Raw genomic sequence first — 18303 nt, 5'->3', positions numbered from 1 at the left:
TCAACAAATGATAGCTCCTGGGGAGTAGGAGTGATACTGGGGGGCTGCAGGGCCTGGGTTAGCCTCTACATCACCAGAGGAACAGAGGAGGACTAGAATAAGGATACGGCTAAAGGCTTTAAGAACTGATCTTCTAGTGCGTTGGGTACAGAGAATAAAGGGGGCAGATTTCCGGGTGTTGTAGAAAAGATTCAGGGCATTATGTACAGACAAGGATATGGAAGGATATGAGTACAGTGGAGGTAAACCTAAGCGTTGGGTAACAATGAAAGAGATAGCATCACTGGAGGCACCGATTGAGCTGGTCTCTGCGTGTATGGGGGGTGGAACAAAGGAACTATTTGAGGCAGTTTGAGAGTGACTTGGGGTTCTACAGTGAAATTGTATAATAAGAACTAACTGGAACAGCAATAGGCAAGGCATATTGACATGGGAGAGAGGCATAAAGCAATCACAGGTGTTATTAGAGAGAGCTAAGACAACAACTGCTAATGGCGATAAAGTTTGGGCTGAGGCTAAACAGAATAAACAGGACAGGGTACCGTGTAAAGGAACAGTCCAGCAGGCATCAGCTGTGCAGCTGAGTGATCATAAGGTCCTGTGAACAGCAATATGTGAGTCCGAGAGCAGTTCAAATTGGTGCTTCAGCACAGCGAGCAGGATGCACGGTTGTAGTTTGCGTGTGCTAGCAGGCCGGGGCTAGCAGATTGATCTTCGTGGTCGTCGCAACGGGAAGCTTGTTGAAACCACAGACGATTACGTCGGCAGACCAGTCGTGATGGATCGGCAGTGCTCCGTGTCGACTCTAGGAGGTCCCGTCCGGTTGACAGAGCGGTAGATAGCCGGGAGATGTGCCTGACTCAAGGCTAGCTTAAGGCTGATTAGCCAACAACAACGTTCATTTGGTTGCAGCTAGCTAGTTGCGGTTATCCAGTGTTAATGGTCCAGTGATTCAGTGATTCCGGCAGAAAATCTGATAATAGTCCAGGCTAGAGCTGGCTGGTAGGTAGTGCAGGCCACGGACAATGGAGAAAAGCCGCTAACAGTGGCTAATAGCAAGTAGCTAGTTGGCTGGTTAGCTGGCTACTCCCGTCCAGTAGACAGAGAGGTAGATAGCCGGGGCTAGCTCAAGGCTCAAGGCTAACTGGTGCTACGGGGGCAGTGGTGATTAGCCTACAGCAACATCCATTCGACATCCATTCGGTTGCAGCTAGCTAGATCCGGTGTTATGGTCCAGTGATTCCGTTATTCCGGCAGAAAATCCAATGTTCTGGGTGAAAACCGCTAACGGCGGCTAATAGCAAGTAGCTAGTTAGCTGGCTGGCAGGTTTCAACTGGAGATTCCAGATAAAGGTGAGTAAATAATAGAATCCGTTCCGCATTGAGTGAGGCGGGTTGCAGGAAAGTATATTTAGTAGAAGGATGAAAAGTGTGATAGGGAAATATATACGTAAAATACAAAAAAAAAAAAAAAAACAGGCTATTTACATGGACACACAAGAGAACACGACCGCACTGCTACGCTATCTTGGAACTCAGAATAGAAAGATAACATATACAATCAATCTGTGTACATACATACATACAAGGGCCAGCCGTGCTGCCCTGTTCTGAGCCAATTGCAATTTTCCTAGGTCCCTCTTTGTGGCACCTGACCACACGACTGAACAGTAGTCCAGGTGCGACAAAACTAGGGCCTGTAGGACCTGCCTTGTTGATAGTGCTGTTAAGAAGGCAAATAAGCACTTCATTATGGACAGACTTCTCCCCATATTAGCTAATGTTGTATCAATATCTTTTGACCATGAGTTTACAATCAAAGGTTACTCCAAGCATTTTAGTCACATCAACTTGCTCAATTTCCACATTATTCATTACAAGATTTGGTTGGGGTTTAGTGAATGATTTGTCCCAAATACAACGCTTTTAGTTTTTGAAATATTTAGGACTAATGTATTCCTTGCCACCCATTCTGAAACTAACTGCAGCTCTTTTAGTGTTGCAGTCATTTCAGTCGCTGTAGTAGCTGACGTGTATAGTGTTGAGTCGTCAGCATACATAGACACACTGGCTTTACTCAAAGCAAGTGGAATGTCGTTAGTAAAGATTGAAAAAAGGAAGGGGCCTAGACAGCTGCCCTAGGGAATTCCTGATTCTACCTGGATTATGTTGGAGAGGCTTCCATTAAAGAACACCCTATGTGTTCTGTTAGACAGGTAACTCTTTATCCACAATTTGACATGGGGTGTAAAGCCAAATCACATATGTTTTTCCAGCAACCGACTATAATCGATAATGTCAAAAGCCGCACTGAAGTCTAACAAAACAGCCCCCACAATCTTTTTATCATCAATTTCTCTCAGCCAATCATCATTCATTTGCGTAAGTGCTGTGCTTGTTGAATGTCCTTCCCTATAACCATGCTGAAAGTCTGTTGTTAATTTGTTTACTTTAAATAGCATTGTATCTGGTAAAAAACTATTTTTTCCAAAAGTTTACTAAAGGTTGGTCTATTTGAGCCTGTAAACGGGGCTTTACTATTCTTAGGTAGCGGAATGACTTTTGCTTCCCTCCAGGATTGAGGGCACACACTTTCTAGTAGGCTTAAATTGAAGATATGGCGAATAGGAGTGGCAATATCGTCTGCTATTCTCCTCAGTAATTTTCCATCCAAGTTGTCAGACCCCGGTGGCTTGTCATTGTTTTCACCTCTTCCACACTCACTTTACGGAATTCAAAAAATGACAATGCTTGTCTTTCATAATTTGGTCAGATATACTTGGATGTATAGTGTCAGCGTTTGTTGCTGGCATGTCATGCCTAAATTTGCTAATATTGCTAATGAAAAAATCATTAAAGTAGTTGGCAATATCAGTGGGATTTGTGACGAATAAGCCTTCTGATTCAATGAATGCTGGCGTTGTTTGCCTATTTGCCCAGAATTTCATTGAAGGTGCTCCAAAGCTTTTTACTATCATTCTTTGTAATTTATCTTTGTTTCATAGTGTATTTTCTTCTTTATATTCAGTTTAGTCACATGATTTCTCAATTTGCAGTACGTTTGCCAATCTGTTTTGCAGCCAGACTTACAGTGGGGGAAAAAAGTATTTAGTCAGCCACCAATTGTGCAAGTTCTCCCACTTAAAAAGATGAGAGAGGCCTGTAATTTTCATCATAGGTACACGTCAACTATGACAGACAAAATGAGAAAAATCCAGAACATCACATTGTAGGATTTTTAATGAATTTATTTGCAAATTATGGTGGAAAATAAGTATTTGGTCAATAACAAAAGTTTCTCAATACTTTGTTATATACCCTTTGTTGGCAATGACACAGGTCAAACGTTTTCTGTAAGTCTTCACAAGGCTTTCACACACTGTTGCTGGTATTTTGGCCCATTCCTCCATGCAGATGATCTCCTCTAGAGCAGTGATGTTTTGGGGCTGTCGCTGGGCAACACAGACTTTCAACTCCATCCAAAGATTTTCTATGGGGTTGAGATCTGGAGACTGGCTAGGCCACTCCAGGACCTTGAAATGCTTCTTACGAAGCCACTCCTTCGTTGCCCGGGCGGTGTGTTTGGGATCATTGTCATGCTGAAAGACCCAGCCACGTTTCATTTTCAATGCCCTTGCTGATGGAAGGAGGTTTTCACTCAAAATCTCACGATACATGGCCCCATTCATTCTTTCCTTTACACGGATCAGTCGTCCTGGTCCCTTTGCAGAAAAACAGCCCCAAAGCATGATGTTTCCACCCCCATGCTTCACAGTAGGTATGGTGTTCTTTGGATGCAACTCAGCATTCTTTGTCCTCCAAACACGACGAGTTGAGTTTTTACCAAAAAGTTATATTTTGGTTTCATCTGACCATATGACATTCTCCCAATCCTCTTCTGGATCATCCAAATGCACTCTAGCAAACTTCAGACGGGCCTGGACATGTACTGGCTTAAGCAGGGGGACACGTCTGGCACTGCAGGATTTGAGTCCCTGGCGGCGTAGTGTGTTACTGATGGTAGGCTTTGTTACTTTGGTCCCAGCTCTCTGCAGGTCATTTACTAGGTCCCCCCGTGTGGTTCTGGGATTTTTGCTCACCATTCTTGTGATCATTTTGACCCCACGGGGTGAGATCTTGCGTGGAACCCCAGATCGAGGGAGATTATCAGTGGTCTTGTATGTCTTCCATTTCCTAATAATTGCTCCCACAGTTGATTTCTTCAAACCAAGCTGCTTACCTATTGCAGTCTTCCCAGCCTGGTGCAGGTCTACAATTTTGTTTCTGGTGTCCTTTGACAGCTCTTTGGTCTTGGCCATAGTGGAGTTTGGAGTGTGACTGTTTGAGGTTGTGGACAGGTGTCTTTTATACTGATAACAAGTTCAAACAGGTGCCATTAATACAGGTAACGAGTGGAGGACAGAGGAACCTCTTAAATAAGAAGTTACAGGTCTGTGAGAGCCAGAAATCTTGCTTGTTTGTAGGTGACCAAATACTTATTTTCCACCATAATTTGCAAATAAATTCATTAAAAATCCTACAATGTGATTTTCTGGATTTTTTTTCTCATTTTGTCTGTCATAGTTGACATGTACCTATGATGAAAATTACAGGCCTCTCTCATCTTTTTAAGTGGGAGAACTTGCACAATTGGTGGCTGACTAAATACTTTTTTTCCCCACTGTATATGCCATTCCTTTTGCCTCTTCCCTCTCAACCATACCATTTTTCAATTCCTCATCAATCCACAGGGATTTAACAGTTTGTACAGTCATTTTCTTAATGGGTGCGTGCTTATTAGTAACTGGGATATGCAATTTCATAAATGTGTCAAGTGCAGCGTCTGGTTGCTCCTCATTACACACCATGGACCAACACATATTCTTTACATCAACAACATAGGAATCACTACAAAAACTTATTGTATGAGCTCTTATACACTATTTTAGGGCCAGCCTTTTGGAACTTTGGTTTTCCTAGATATGGCTACTATATTGTGATCACTACGTCCGATGGATTAGGATACTGCTTTAAAGCAAATTTCTGCAGCATGAGTAAAGATGTGATCAAGAGATGTTGATGATTTCATGTCTGTGCTGTTTGTAACTACCCTGGTAGGTTGACTGATAATCTGAACCAGGTTGCAGGCACAAGTTACGATTTGAATCTTCCTCTTGAGTGGGGAGCCTAATGAAAGCCGGTCAATATTTAAATCACCCAGAAAATATACCTCTGTTGATATAACATACATTATCAAGCATTTTACACATGTTATCCAGATACTGACTGTTCACACTTGGTGGTCTATAGCATCTTCCCACCAGAATGGCCTGTAGGTGAGGCAGATGTACCTGTAGCCATATTACTTCAACAGTATTTAACGGCCACACCTCCACCTTTTGGCATTTCTGTATTTTCTTTAGATCTTATAACCATGTATTGCTACCACTGTTTCATTTAAAGGTATTATCTAAGTGAGTTTCAGAGAATGTCAGAATATGTATGTCATATGTTACTAGCAAATTATTGATTTCATGAACCTTGTTTCTTAAGCTACATATGTTAACGTGGGCTATTTTTAGCACTTTTCTGGGATGCTTGATTGGTAAGCTTCCCAGTAAAGCAATAAAACAGAGGTAGATATGCTCATGTTATTTATGTTAGTGCAGGGTGAGCTGAACACAGTGGACTTCCTACTAGGGCACACCACCTCAGTGCTAACAGTATCACTCTGGTTCATAGGCGCATGACTACTGCATACAATAGCTGTGGGATCAGCAGAGGCATTCAGGGCAATTAGAGGTACAGTGGGGAAAAAAAGTATTTAGTCAGCCACCAATTGTGTAAGTCCTCCCACTTAAAAAGATGAGAGAGGCCTGTAATTTTCATCATAGGTACACGTAAACTATGACGGACAAATTGAGAGAAAAAAATCCAGAAAATCACATTGTAGGATTTTTAATGAATTTATTTGCAAATTATGGTGGAAAATAAGTATTTGGTCACCTACAAACAAGCAAGATTTCTGGCTCTCACAGACCTGTAACTTCTTCTTTAAGAGGCTCCTCTGTCCTCCACTTGTTACCTGTATTAATGGCACCTGTTTGAACTTGTTATCAGTATAAAAGACACCTGTCCACAACCTCAAACAGTCACACTCCAAACTCCACTATGGCCAAGACCAAAGAGCTGTCAAAGGAAACCAGAAACAAAATTGTAGACCTGCACCAGGCTGGGAAGACTGAATCTGCAATAGGTAAGCAGCTTGGTTTGAAGAAATCAACTGTGGGAGCAATTATTAGGAAATGGAAGACATACAAGACCACTGATAATCTCCCTCGATCTGGGGCTCCACGCAAGATCTCACCCCGTGGGGTCAAAAAAATCACAAGAACGGTGAGCAAAAATCCCAGAACCACACGGGGGGACCTAGTGAATGACCTGCAGAGAGCTGGGACCAAAGTAACAAAGCCTACCATCAGTAACACACTACGCCGCCAGAGACTCAAATCCTGCAGTGCCAGACGTGTCCCCCTGCTTAAGCCAGTACATGTCCAGGCCCGTCTGAAGTTTGCTAGAGTGCATTTGGATGATACAGAAGAGGATTGGGAGAATGTCATATGGTCAGATGAAACCAAAATAGAACTTTCTGGTAAAAACTCAACTCGTCGTGTTTGGAGGACAAAGAATGCTGAGTTGCATCCAAAGAACACCATACCTACTGTGAAGCATGGGGGTGGAAACATCATGCTTTGGGGCTGTTTTTCTGCAAAGGGACCAGGACGACTGATCCGTGTAAAGGAAAGAATGAATGGGGCCATGTATCGTGAGATTTTGAGTGAAAACCTCGTTCCATCAGCAAGGGCATTGAAGATGAAACGTGGCTGGGTCTTTCAGCATGACAATGATCCCAAACACACCGCCCGGGCAACGAAGGAGTGGCTTCGTAAGAAGCATTTCAAGGTCCTGGAGTGGCCTAGCCAATCTCCAGATCTCAACCCCATAGAAAATCTTTGGAGGGAGTTGAAAGTCCGTGTTGCCCAGCGACAGCCCCAAAACATCACTGCTCTAGAGGAGATCTGCATGGAGGAATGGGCCAAAATACCAGCAACAGTGTGTGAAAACCTTGTGAAGACTTACAGAAAACGTTTGACCTGTGTCATTGCCAACAAAGGGTATATAACAAAGTATTGAGAAACTTTTGTTATTGACCAAATACTTATTTTCCACCATAATTTGCAAATAAATTCATTAAAAATCCTACAATGTGATTTTCTGGATTTTTTTTTCTCATTTTGTCTGTCATAGTTGACGTGTACATATGATGAAAATGACAGGCCTCTCTCATCTTTTTAAGTGGGAGAACTTGCACAATTGGTGGCTGACTAAATACTTATTTTCCCCACTGTAAAGTAGTAATTCTCCCCCGATGTAGTTATCATTTTGTAACATTAGTTTAACATTATGCACTATACAAAGCTGCAAACATTAGTAATTTAGTATCATACACATAACATTTTACCGCAGACTTTTATTTTCAATCAGAAAACCGAAAGTCTTAATGTTGTTGCTGGAACGCTAATGTTGGTGCCGTGACGCAAATCCATTTTACAATTTTTATGGCTGTGCATCCAGATATGAAGGAAGTTAGAGGTCGTTTGGCGAGCCAATGCTAACTACGCTAGTTAGCAGTTGCGCTAACGCTAGTTAGCAACTTCCTTCAAACTGCACACAGACATACAAATGGTATCCACAAGTTCATCTGGCTCTGGGGAGGTAGATCAATGGCTTCATTGCCAAAATCTCAAAGTATCCACACTGGACGATAATCTTTTCAATATCACTCTTATCACCAAGTCAAGCGGTACAATGTAGCTACCGCTAGCTAGCCAATTCATCTTGCCAATTCGTCTTGAATTGAGAGAGAACCTGGTTTGTTGCTAGCCACATCCAGTTGATTGATAGCCTAGGCATTTGTGTTGTAGCTAACGTTAGCTAGAAGCAGATGACTAGTAACGAATATGTAACTGCGTAGGTCCAGGTAAAGTTGCATAATGTCTCAACCTGCGTCAATGCAGACGGTGAAGCATGCCTCGAGGCGTTGGTGGTTGACATTCTGTACAGTTCACTAATATTCATCTGATCTCAATTCCAAAATGCTGCAGTAGCTAGAGCCAACATTTAAATTGTAGCTTCACTGCCCAATGGTGAGCTAGCTCTGTACAGTAAAACCATTTTGGATTTTGCAAATGCTCATTTTCACACGTTGTGTTATTTTCCCTTTAGATGTGGAAATGTGAACTTTGCCAGAAGAACAAGCTGTAATAGATGTGGCAGGGGTAAGTTATTTTGTCTCTGTTGGGCCCATTACTATACTTACTACCCTGGCATGTCTCTTTATGGTCTGCATGTCCAGATGAATTGCTCGACAAATTTACAATTGACAATCGTTTGGTAGGAGGAACACAGATTTATTGTGATGAGACTTCAAGAGAACCAGCGTTTGCTATTGAATGTCTGCCAGCCTGTAAAGATATCCAAGTCCATCAGAAAAGTAACCAAATTAAATGTTATTTATCACATGCTTCATAAACAACAGGTGTAGACAAACCGTGAAATGCTTACAGGCCCTTCCCAACAATGCAGGAAGAAAAGAAAGGAGGAAAAATTGAAAAATAATAACACGAGGAATAAATACACAATGAGTAGCGATAACTTGGCTATATAGACGGGGTACCAGGTAATTGAGATAGATATGTACATATAGGTAGGGATAAAGTGACTATGCAACAGGATAGGTAATAAACAGTAACAGCAGTGTATGTGATGAGACAAAATAGTTAGTGCAAAAGGGGTCAATGCAGATACTTCAGGTCACTATTGATTAACTATTTAATTATTTAGCAATCTTATGGCTTGGGGGTAGAGGCTGTTCAGGTTCCAGACTTGGTGCATCGGTACCGCTTGCCATGTGGTAGCAGAGAGAACAGTCTATGACTTGGGTGGCTGGAGTCTTTGACAATTTTTAGGGCCTTCCTCTGACACGGCCTGGTATAGAGGTCCTGGATGGCAGGGAGCTAGGCCCCACTGATGTACTGGGCTGTACACACTACCCTCTGTAGCGCCTTGCGGTCGAATGCCAAGCAGTTGCCATACCAAGCAGTGATGCAGCCAGTCAAGATGCTCTCAGTGGTGCAGCTGTATAACCTTTTGAGGATCTGAGGGACCTTGCCAAATCTTTTCAACCTCCTGAGGGGGAAGAGGTGTTGTTGTGCTTGCGTTACGACTGTGTTGGTGTATGTGAACCATGATAAACACTGAGGAACTTGAAGCTCTCAACCTGCTCCACTACAGCCCTGTCGACGTGGATTTATTTTTTATTTAACCTTTATTTTGACAGGGAAGTCATACTGAGACTAGGGTCTCTTTTACAGATTAGCCCTGCATAAACACATCAAAACACATACATACAATATACAAAATTACAAAACATTAAGAAAAACAGACACATTTATCAACATGGAGGTCTCTGATCATTACTCTGAACTGACCAAGGGGGACCAGAACATGGAGATGGGGGCGTGCTCGGCCCTCTGTTTTCTGTAGTCCACGATCAGCTCCTTTGTCTTGCTGACGTTGAGGTAGAGGTTGTTGTTGCCAGGTCTCGGACCTTCTCCCTGTAGGCTGTCTCATCGTCGTCGGTGATCAGGCCTACCACCGTCATGTCGTCTGCAAACTTAATGATGATCTTGGAGTCGTGCGCGGCCACGCAGTCGTGGGTGAACAGGGAGTACAGAAGGGGACTAAGCACGCACCCCTGAGGGGCCCCTGTGTTGAGGGTCAGCGTGGCGGATGTGTTGTTACCTACCCTTACCACCTGGGGGCGGCCCATCAGGAAGTCTAGGATCCAGTTGCAAAGGGAGGAGTTTAATCCCACGGTCCTTAGCTCAGTGATGAGCTTGGAGGGCACTATGGTGTTGCACGCTGAGCTGTAGTCAATGAACAGCATTCTCACGTACAGTTAAAGTCGGAAGTTTACACCCTAGCCAAATACATTTAAACTCAGGTTTTCACAATTCCTGACATTTATCCTAGTAAAATGTCCCTGTCTTAGGTCAGTTAGGATCACCACTTTATTTTAAGAATGTGAAATGTCAGAATAATAGTAGAGAGTATTATATATTTATTTCAGCTTTTATTTATTTCATCACATTCCCAGTGGGTCAGAAGTTTACATACACTCAATTAGTATTTGGTAGCGTTGCCTTTAAATTGTTTAACTTGAGTCAAACGTTTTGGGTAGCCTTCCACAAGCTTCCCACAATAAGTTGGGTGAATGTTGGCCCATTCTTCCTGACAGAGCTGGTGTAACTGAGTCAGGTTTGTAGGCCTCCTTGCTCACACACGCTTTTTCAGTTCTGCCCACACATTTTCTATAGGATTGAGGTCAGGGCTTTGTGATGGCCACTCCAATACCTTCACTTTGTTGTCCTTAAGCCATTTTGCCACAACTTTGGAAGTATGCATGGGGTCATTGTCCATTTGGAAGACCCATTTGCGACCAAGCTTTAACTTCCTGACTCATGTCCTGAGATGTTGCTTCAATATATCCACATAATTTTGCTTCCTCATGATGCCATCTATTTTGTGAAGTGCACCAGTCCCTCCTGCAGCAAAGCACCCCCACAGCACGATGCTGCCACCCCCGTGCTTCACAGTTGGAATGGTGTTCTTCGGCTTGCAAGGAACCCCCTTTTTCCTCCAAACATAACAATGGTCATTATGGCAAAACAGTTCTATTTTTATTTCATCAGACCAGAGGACATTTCTCCAAAAAGTACGATCTTTGTTCCCATGTGCAGTTGCAAACCGTAGTCTGGCTTTTTTATGGCGGTTTTGGAGCAGTGGCTTCTTCCTTGCTGAGCGGCCTTTCAGGTTATGTCGATATAGGACTCGTTTTACTGTGGATATAGATAATTTTGTACCTGTTTCCTCCAGCATCTTCACAAGGTCCTTTGCTGTTGTCCTGGGATTGATTTGCACTTTTCGCACCAAAGTACGCGAAAACCTGTCTCCTTCCTGAGCGGTATGATGGCTGCGTGGTCCCATGGTGTTTATACTTGCGTACTATTGTTTGTACAGATGAACGTGGTACCTTCAGGCGTTTGGAAATGGCTCCCAAGGATGAAGCAGACTTGTGGAGGTCTACAATTATTTTTCTGAGGTCTTGGCTGATTTCTTTTGATTTTCCCATGATGTCAACAAAAGAGGCACTGAGTTTGAAGGTAGGCCTTGAAATACATCCACAGGTAGACCTCCAATTGACTCAATTTATGTCAATTAGCCTATCAGAAGCTTCTAACGCCATGACATCATTTTCTGGAATGTTGACTGTTTAAAGGCACAGTCAACTTAGTGTATGTAAACTTCTGACCCATTGGAATTGTGATACAGTGAATTATAAGTGAAATTATCTGTCTGTAAACAATTGTTGGAAAAATTGCTTGTGTCATGCACAAAGTAGATGTCCTAACCGACTTGCCAAAACTATAGTTTGTTAACATGAAATGTGTGGAGTGGTTGAAAAACGTGTATGTAAACTTCCGACTTCAACTGTAGGTGTTCCTTTTGTCCAGATGGGAAAGGGCAGTGTGGTATGCGAATTGGAGTGGGTCCCAGGTGTCTGGGATGATGTGAGCCATGACCAGCCTTTCAATGCATTTCATGGCTACGGGGCGATAATAATTTAGACAGGCTACTTTGGCGTTCTTGGGCAGAGGGACTATGGTTGTCTGCTTGAAACGTATAGGTACTGTATTACAGACTGGGTCAGGAAGAGGTTGATAATGTCAGTGGAAACACTTGCCAGCTGGTCAGAGCATGCTCGGATCCGTCTGGCCCTGCGGCCTTGTGAATGTTAACCTGTTTAAAGGTTTTACTCACATCGGCTATGGAGAGTGTGATCACACAGTCGTCCAGAACAGCTGGTACTCTCATGCATGGTTCAGTGTTGCTAGCCTCAAAGCGAGCATAGATGGCATTTAGCTGTTTTGGTAGGCTCGCGGCACTGGACAGCTCGCGACTGGGTTTCCCTTTGTAATCCGTGATAGTTTGCAAGCCCTGATACAGCCGACGAGTGTCGGAGCACATCCGACAATTCATGCGTTAGGAAGAGGTATCAAGGAATAACATGTCCAGGATTGTTTCACTGACTTGTGTCAAAGTATTGTCACACCAATGTGAATCCCTATTTATCCGAAACAGAAAAGACAACAGAGGCAAAGATGATGAAAGCAGGAGGAACAGAGATTGGCAAGACCCTGGCTGAGAAGAGTCGGGGCCTCTTTAGTGCAAACGATTGGCAGTGTAAAACGTAAGTGACTAACTCTTCATAAACCCTCAAGACGCGTGCATGGTGGATCTTAACACAGGTAATGCTTTGACTGTATGTGATAAGCACATGATAGTTTGCCTTTTTTTATTTATAGCTGTGGCAATGTGAACTGGGCCAGGAGGTCTGAGTGCAACATGTGCAACACTCCTAAATATGCCAAGCTCGAGGAGAGAACAGGTGCACTACACAACACTGCCCTAGAAGTTCTTTGTCATGTTTTAAAGTAAATTGCCTCCTTGGATATTCCTTGTTTATTCTTAATTCAATTGCCCTTTCGTGTTATCAGGATATGGTGGAGGGTTCAATGAGCGGGAGAATGTGGAGTACATCGACCGAGATGAATCTGATGGAGAATACGACGAGGTGAATGTATTTTGTGAATAAGCTCTTACTGTGGTTTCTAACTATCAGATAATACTGGTTTACGATTTGGTATAGACAACAATGTATGTTGCCATTCAAGTTACACTAATATTTTATTTTGTCTTTCAATATTTACCAGTTTGGGAGAAAAAAGAAAAAGTACCGCGGGAAACCTGGGAGCAAGTCTTCCTCGAAAGAGAGTGACAAAAAGGCAGATCCAGTGAAAGCAGAAGATGAGGAGGATGATGATGACGAAGAGGAAGGAGACCTTTCAAAATACAAACTAGATGTAAGGACATGATCCCTGAGATGTAAAAATAAAATGCTAACTAACCTGTTCAGTTATTGCAGGAGGACAAGTTTTGGAACACAGTGAGTTACTGTGTATAGCACTTTTCCATTGCTTTCCATTGTAAGGCAGTAGTAACTCACCATGTCCACTATTAATATGTAGCACAATGGTGGAGCACCTATCTGGGTGATGCCAGATATTGTAACAAAATATTGTGCAATGGAAAATTTGAATTGATGCTTCTTATTGGACACGTTCAGATAGGACCTCAGAGATACGTCAGGGATGGAGGTCGGAACACTGAATTGTTCATAACCTTCAACTGTTTCTTTCTGTTTTGTGCCTAGTTAACACACAACCCAGCTATGTTTTAAAACTGTAATTCCTCTGGTTCGCCAGGATGATGACGAGGATGATGCTGACTTGTCGAAGTACGATCTGGATGCCAGTGGTGATGAGGGGGAGAAGGACAAGCCAGTCGCAGTGAAGAAGGATAGCCCCCCGGGGTCTTCCCAATCTTCCTCTGGCTCCTCCAGCTCTCGGTCCAGGTCCAGGTAAAAGGGCACAGGTCAAGGGTAACTCCAGGCAAAATGTCAGTATCAAAAGTTAAATCTTCCTTCTAACCTATTGATTCACATGAATTATGTCATTCTTTGCTTTTTTTGTCTCCTGTTTTGTCATTTAAGTGACTTAAAATGTGTGTGTGGGTTTACCCCCTAATGGCAATGTGAAAGGGTTATTGCATAAATTTTTTATTATTTTGGGGGAGTTTGATTCAACTGATGTCAACTGGTCCCGTGTGGCTGTTGGTAGAGCATGGCGCTTGCAATGCCAGGGTTGTGGGTTCGATTCCCACAGGGGACCAGTACAAGAAAGTATGAAAATGTATGTACTCACTACTGTAAGTTGCTCTGGATAAGAGCGTCTGCTAAATGACTAAAATGTAAAACAATTAAATAAATGTAAGATTACTACCATGACCCGTGTAGCTCAGTTGGTAGAGCATGGCGTTTGCAACGCCAGGGTTGTGGGTTCGATTCCCCACGGGGGGCCAGTATGAAAAATGTATGCACTCACTAATTGTAAGTCGCTCTGGATAAGAGCGTCTGCTAAATGACTAAAATGTAAATGTAATGACGTAAGAGTGGACACAACATTGTAAGATGGCTTATGACATCAAATGGCAATGACTGGGCGGTCCTGTATTTACATCAATGTGCATCTTCTATTCATGTTTTGGAATAGTTGGTTTATACTCACCAGTTTAATACTTGGTTTATTGTTGAGATTGACCTTTTTATGCTTGTATCAGATTGCTTTATTTTAAGGTTGAATCCCTGGTATTGTCAGTTTAATTGTTTGAATGGATTTCTGTCACATGGTCCAAAGTAGTCAGTGACCATTGGTTTGTGTACATCAAGGTGGTGAACATTGATCTCTCTTACCATTAATGGACTGTTACACGTTTGATAGCTGTAACATGTTTGTCTTCCACACAATAGAAAATATTGGGGAAATGTGTTTTCTGTTTTTCAGATCCCAATCTAGAAGCTCATCCAGTTCCAGATCTAGATCTCGCTCCAGTTCCCATGAGCGAGACCAGTCTTGCAGGTCCAACTCCAGGTGAATGAGGTGACATGCACTCCCTTTAGGAGAGAGTATGTGACTGGGCAGAATGTTCCAGAAACCATACTGCCCTATTTGAAGTGTATAAGCGATTGAAAATCCAAAAACGTATCCTTATACTGTTTCTTCCTTGGATGTCCCCAATTTAAATATGGAAAGTGTCACAATACAACTGACTAGTTTGTCCCTGTATCTGAATTGATTTGTCATGTTAAATCAACTATTTCTATACTGAACAAAAATATAAACGCAACATGCAACAATTTTAACAATTTTACTGAGTTACAGTTCATATAAGGAAATCAGTCAAATGAAATAAATAAATTAGGCCCTAATCTATGGATTTCACATGACTGGGCAGGGGCGCAGCCATGGGTGGGCCTGTGAGGGCATAGGCCCACCCACTGGGGAGCCAGGCCCAGCCAATCAGAATGTTTTTCCACACAAAATACTTTATTACTGACAGAAATACTCCTCGGTTTCATCAGCTGTCCGGGTAGCTGATCTCAGAAGATCCCGCAGGTGAAAAAGACAGATGTAGAGGTCCTGGGCTGGCGTGGTTACACGTGGTCTGCAGTTGTGAGGCCTGTTGGACGTACCCATGTTGGGTGGGTCAGGTGGATGCATTATCTTGGCAAAGGAGAAATGTTCACTAACAGGGATGTAAACAAATTTGTGTACAACATTTTTGAGAAATAAGCTTTTTGTGTGTATGTAAAAATTCTGGGATCTTTTATTTCAGCTCATGAAACATGGTACCAACACTTTACATGTTGCGTTTATATTTTTGTTCAGTATATGTCTGTTGTTTTTGTTTTTTATATCTATTGTAAAACGATGTCCCCTTTGATTCTCTTACTGTATATACCTGGTTCATTATTGTTTTTGCCTCACTGACTTCACTGCTTTATCTCTACAAAAGATCCAGCTCCAGGTCTGGAGAGGGCTCTTCTCCCAGGAAGAGGTCTTGCTCGCCCTCCTCGCCAGAGAGAGGAAAGAAGCGCAGTCGCTCCAGGTCCTCACCTGGAGAGAGGAAAAAAAGGCGCTCTAGATCACGATTGTCCGAAAGGTTTGGGTTTCTGTGGAATACCGCAAAATGGTGTACTGAATATTAGCCTTGCCACCTACTACCGTCTTCACTTCTGGTGTCAAGATTTTGTTTCAATTATGTGACTTAGTACAATACCTTATCTTAATGTTGTTATATCAGGTGCATGTGCTGAATTGATGCCTTAGGTAGATGGTCGTGCCTTTCCACCTTACTCACCTCTCTGGTATTTTGTCTTGTTTCAGGTGCCGTGGCCAGTCCTCTGGATCTTACCATTCTGGCTCAAGTTCAAAAAAGAAATAAGTTTAAAGCAGCCCGTAAAACAGAAAAAAGGAATCTTAATGGATGTGTTAACAAACAAAAAACAAGACAGATCTGTTCATTATGCTGTTCATTTTACCAGAGCGTTGCAGTACACAACAGATATTTTCCTCAAAAGAAGAAAATGGTGACATGTCTGTTCTCTCTTTACAATTCATTTCATGCTGCCTTTTTTTTAAAGCTTACCAAGATCTCCGTCTGTAACTAAGTGTGTAACTAGGTGTTCAATAGGCTTATGGTGTCTGGTTCTTTTTAGAGAAACAGAATAATATTGTGAAGAGGCTACATCAATTTTTTTATCCAAACTGCACAATGTCATGGCAGGCTACATTTTAAATCCACTCATTAGGCTTTGAGAAATGAGAATATCATAGAATGAACTTCCATTTTACCAAGGATCTTTTACAGATGTTGGTCTTATAAACCCAGATTTTCAGTGATTTAGGAACATTCTTGTGTGTGAAATTGTTTAAGTGAGGGAAAAATTATTACTAACTCAGGTCTGTAAAACCATCTTGAAATGTCTATTGTATTCACCAAGAAGCTTGCTAAACTAATTTGATTTACTGTTAAGTCTTTCTCTGTTTTGAGGTGAAGGTAAGTATTTTTCTTTACTTTCTGATATTTCTTGTTTTGAATAAGTGCAAGGAATTCTGATGGTATCATTTTAGGCTTAGGAAACAAACATATGATTTGGAGCTGACAGTTTAGTCATTCGTTTTACCTCCTTAACTCTCATTGGTGGCCTAAGTACACTATATATACAAAAGTATGTGGACACCCCTCAAATTAGTGGATTCTGCTATTTCAGCCACAACTGTTGCTGACAGGTGTATAAAATTGAGCTCACAGCCATGCAATCTCCATAGACAAACATTGGCAGTAGAATGGCCTTACTGAAGAGCTCAGGGACTTTCAACGTGGCACCGTCATAGGATGTCACCTTTCCAGCAAGTCAATTTCTGCCCTGCTTGAGCTCCCCCGGTCAACTGTAAGTGCCGTTATTGTGAAGTGGAAACGTCTAGGAGCAACAACGGCTTAGCCGTGTAGTGGTTTGCCACACAAACTCACAGAACGGGACCGGCGAGTGCTGGCACGCGTAGGGCGTAAAAATCATCTGTCCTTGGTTGCAACACTCATTAGTTCCAAACTGCCTCTGGAAGCAACGTCAGCACAAGAACTGTTCGTCGGGAGCTTCATGAAATGGGTTTCCATGGACGAGCACCCACACACAAGCCTAAGATCACCATGGAGCAGTGGAAACGCGTTCTCTGGAATGATGAATTACGCTTCACCATCTGGCAGTCCGACTGACAAATCTTGGTTTGGCGGATGCCAGGAGAATGCTACCTGCCCGAATGCATAGTGCCAACTGTAAAGTTTGGTGGAGGAGGAATATTGGTCTGGGGCTGTTTTTCATGGTTCGGGCTAGGCCCCTTAGTTCCAGTGAAGGGAAATCTTACAGCAACACAATGAAATTGTAGACGATTCTGTGCTTTACCTTTAGTCAGGTAGTGTATACACAGTGTATAAAACATTAGGAACACCTTCCTAATATTGAGTTGCACCCCCTTTTGCCCTCAGAATAGCCTCAATTTGTCGAGGCGTGGACTCTACAAGGTGTCAAGCATTCCACAGGGATGCTGGCCCATGTTGACTCCAATGCTTCCCACAGTTGTCAATTTGGCTGTATGTCCTTTGGGTGGTGGACCATTCTTGATACACACGGGAAACTGTTGTGCTTGAAAAACCCAGCAGCGTTTCCATTCTTGTCTCACTCAAGCCGGTCTGCCTGGCACCTACTACCATACCCAGTTCAAAGGCACTTAAATATTTTGTCTTGTCCATTCACCATCTGAATGGCAATCAATATCTCAATTATCTCAAGGCAATGCATCTACACTGATTTGAAGTGGATTCAACAAGTGGCATCACTAAGTGATCATAGCTTTCACCTGGTCACTCTGTCATGGAAAGAGCAGGTATTCCTACTCTTTTGTACACGGTGTATGTCATACAGTCACAATTCATGTTTAGGGCCTATAAAAGCACTCTACTCAACTTTGGTAAGAGTTTACCTCATGAAATTTCTGCTCTATGTTGTATACTCAAACAGCTCAGGATTACTGTGCGGTAAGGATAACTGTTAACATCTTTTTTTTATGACAGAATCAATAGAATGTGATGACGAGGTCTTATCTTGATCACTAAAAATAAACTGAAATGTAAGCAACATGTGAGTAAAGTCCTGTCAAACTC

General features: G+C 42.5%; 1 protein-coding gene across 1 annotated transcript in view; it reads left to right on the top strand.

Moving 5' to 3' along the window:
• LOC311130479 (zinc finger Ran-binding domain-containing protein 2-like) overlaps positions 1-18303 on the top strand; it is a 23109-nt gene extending 4806 nt beyond the window's left edge. Inside the window, exons 2-10 of the mRNA XM_084163217.1 lie at positions 8287-8339; positions 12265-12373; positions 12489-12571; positions 12681-12757; positions 12897-13046; positions 13449-13603; positions 14586-14672; positions 15598-15744; positions 15969-18303. Coding sequence (XP_084019343.1) covers positions 8287-8339; positions 12265-12373; positions 12489-12571; positions 12681-12757; positions 12897-13046; positions 13449-13603; positions 14586-14672; positions 15598-15744; positions 15969-16026 — 919 coding nt within the window. The 3' untranslated portion in view covers positions 16027-18303. The remainder of the gene's footprint in view (positions 1-8286; positions 8340-12264; positions 12374-12488; positions 12572-12680; positions 12758-12896; positions 13047-13448; positions 13604-14585; positions 14673-15597; positions 15745-15968) is intronic.

The sequence above is a fragment of the Coregonus lavaretus genome (genome assembly GCF_964263955.1).
Source record: "Coregonus lavaretus genome assembly, chromosome: 6".
In the NCBI taxonomy this organism is placed as follows: Eukaryota; Metazoa; Chordata; class Actinopteri; order Salmoniformes; family Salmonidae; genus Coregonus; species Coregonus lavaretus.
This window is presented reverse-complemented; position numbering and strand designations above follow the sequence as displayed.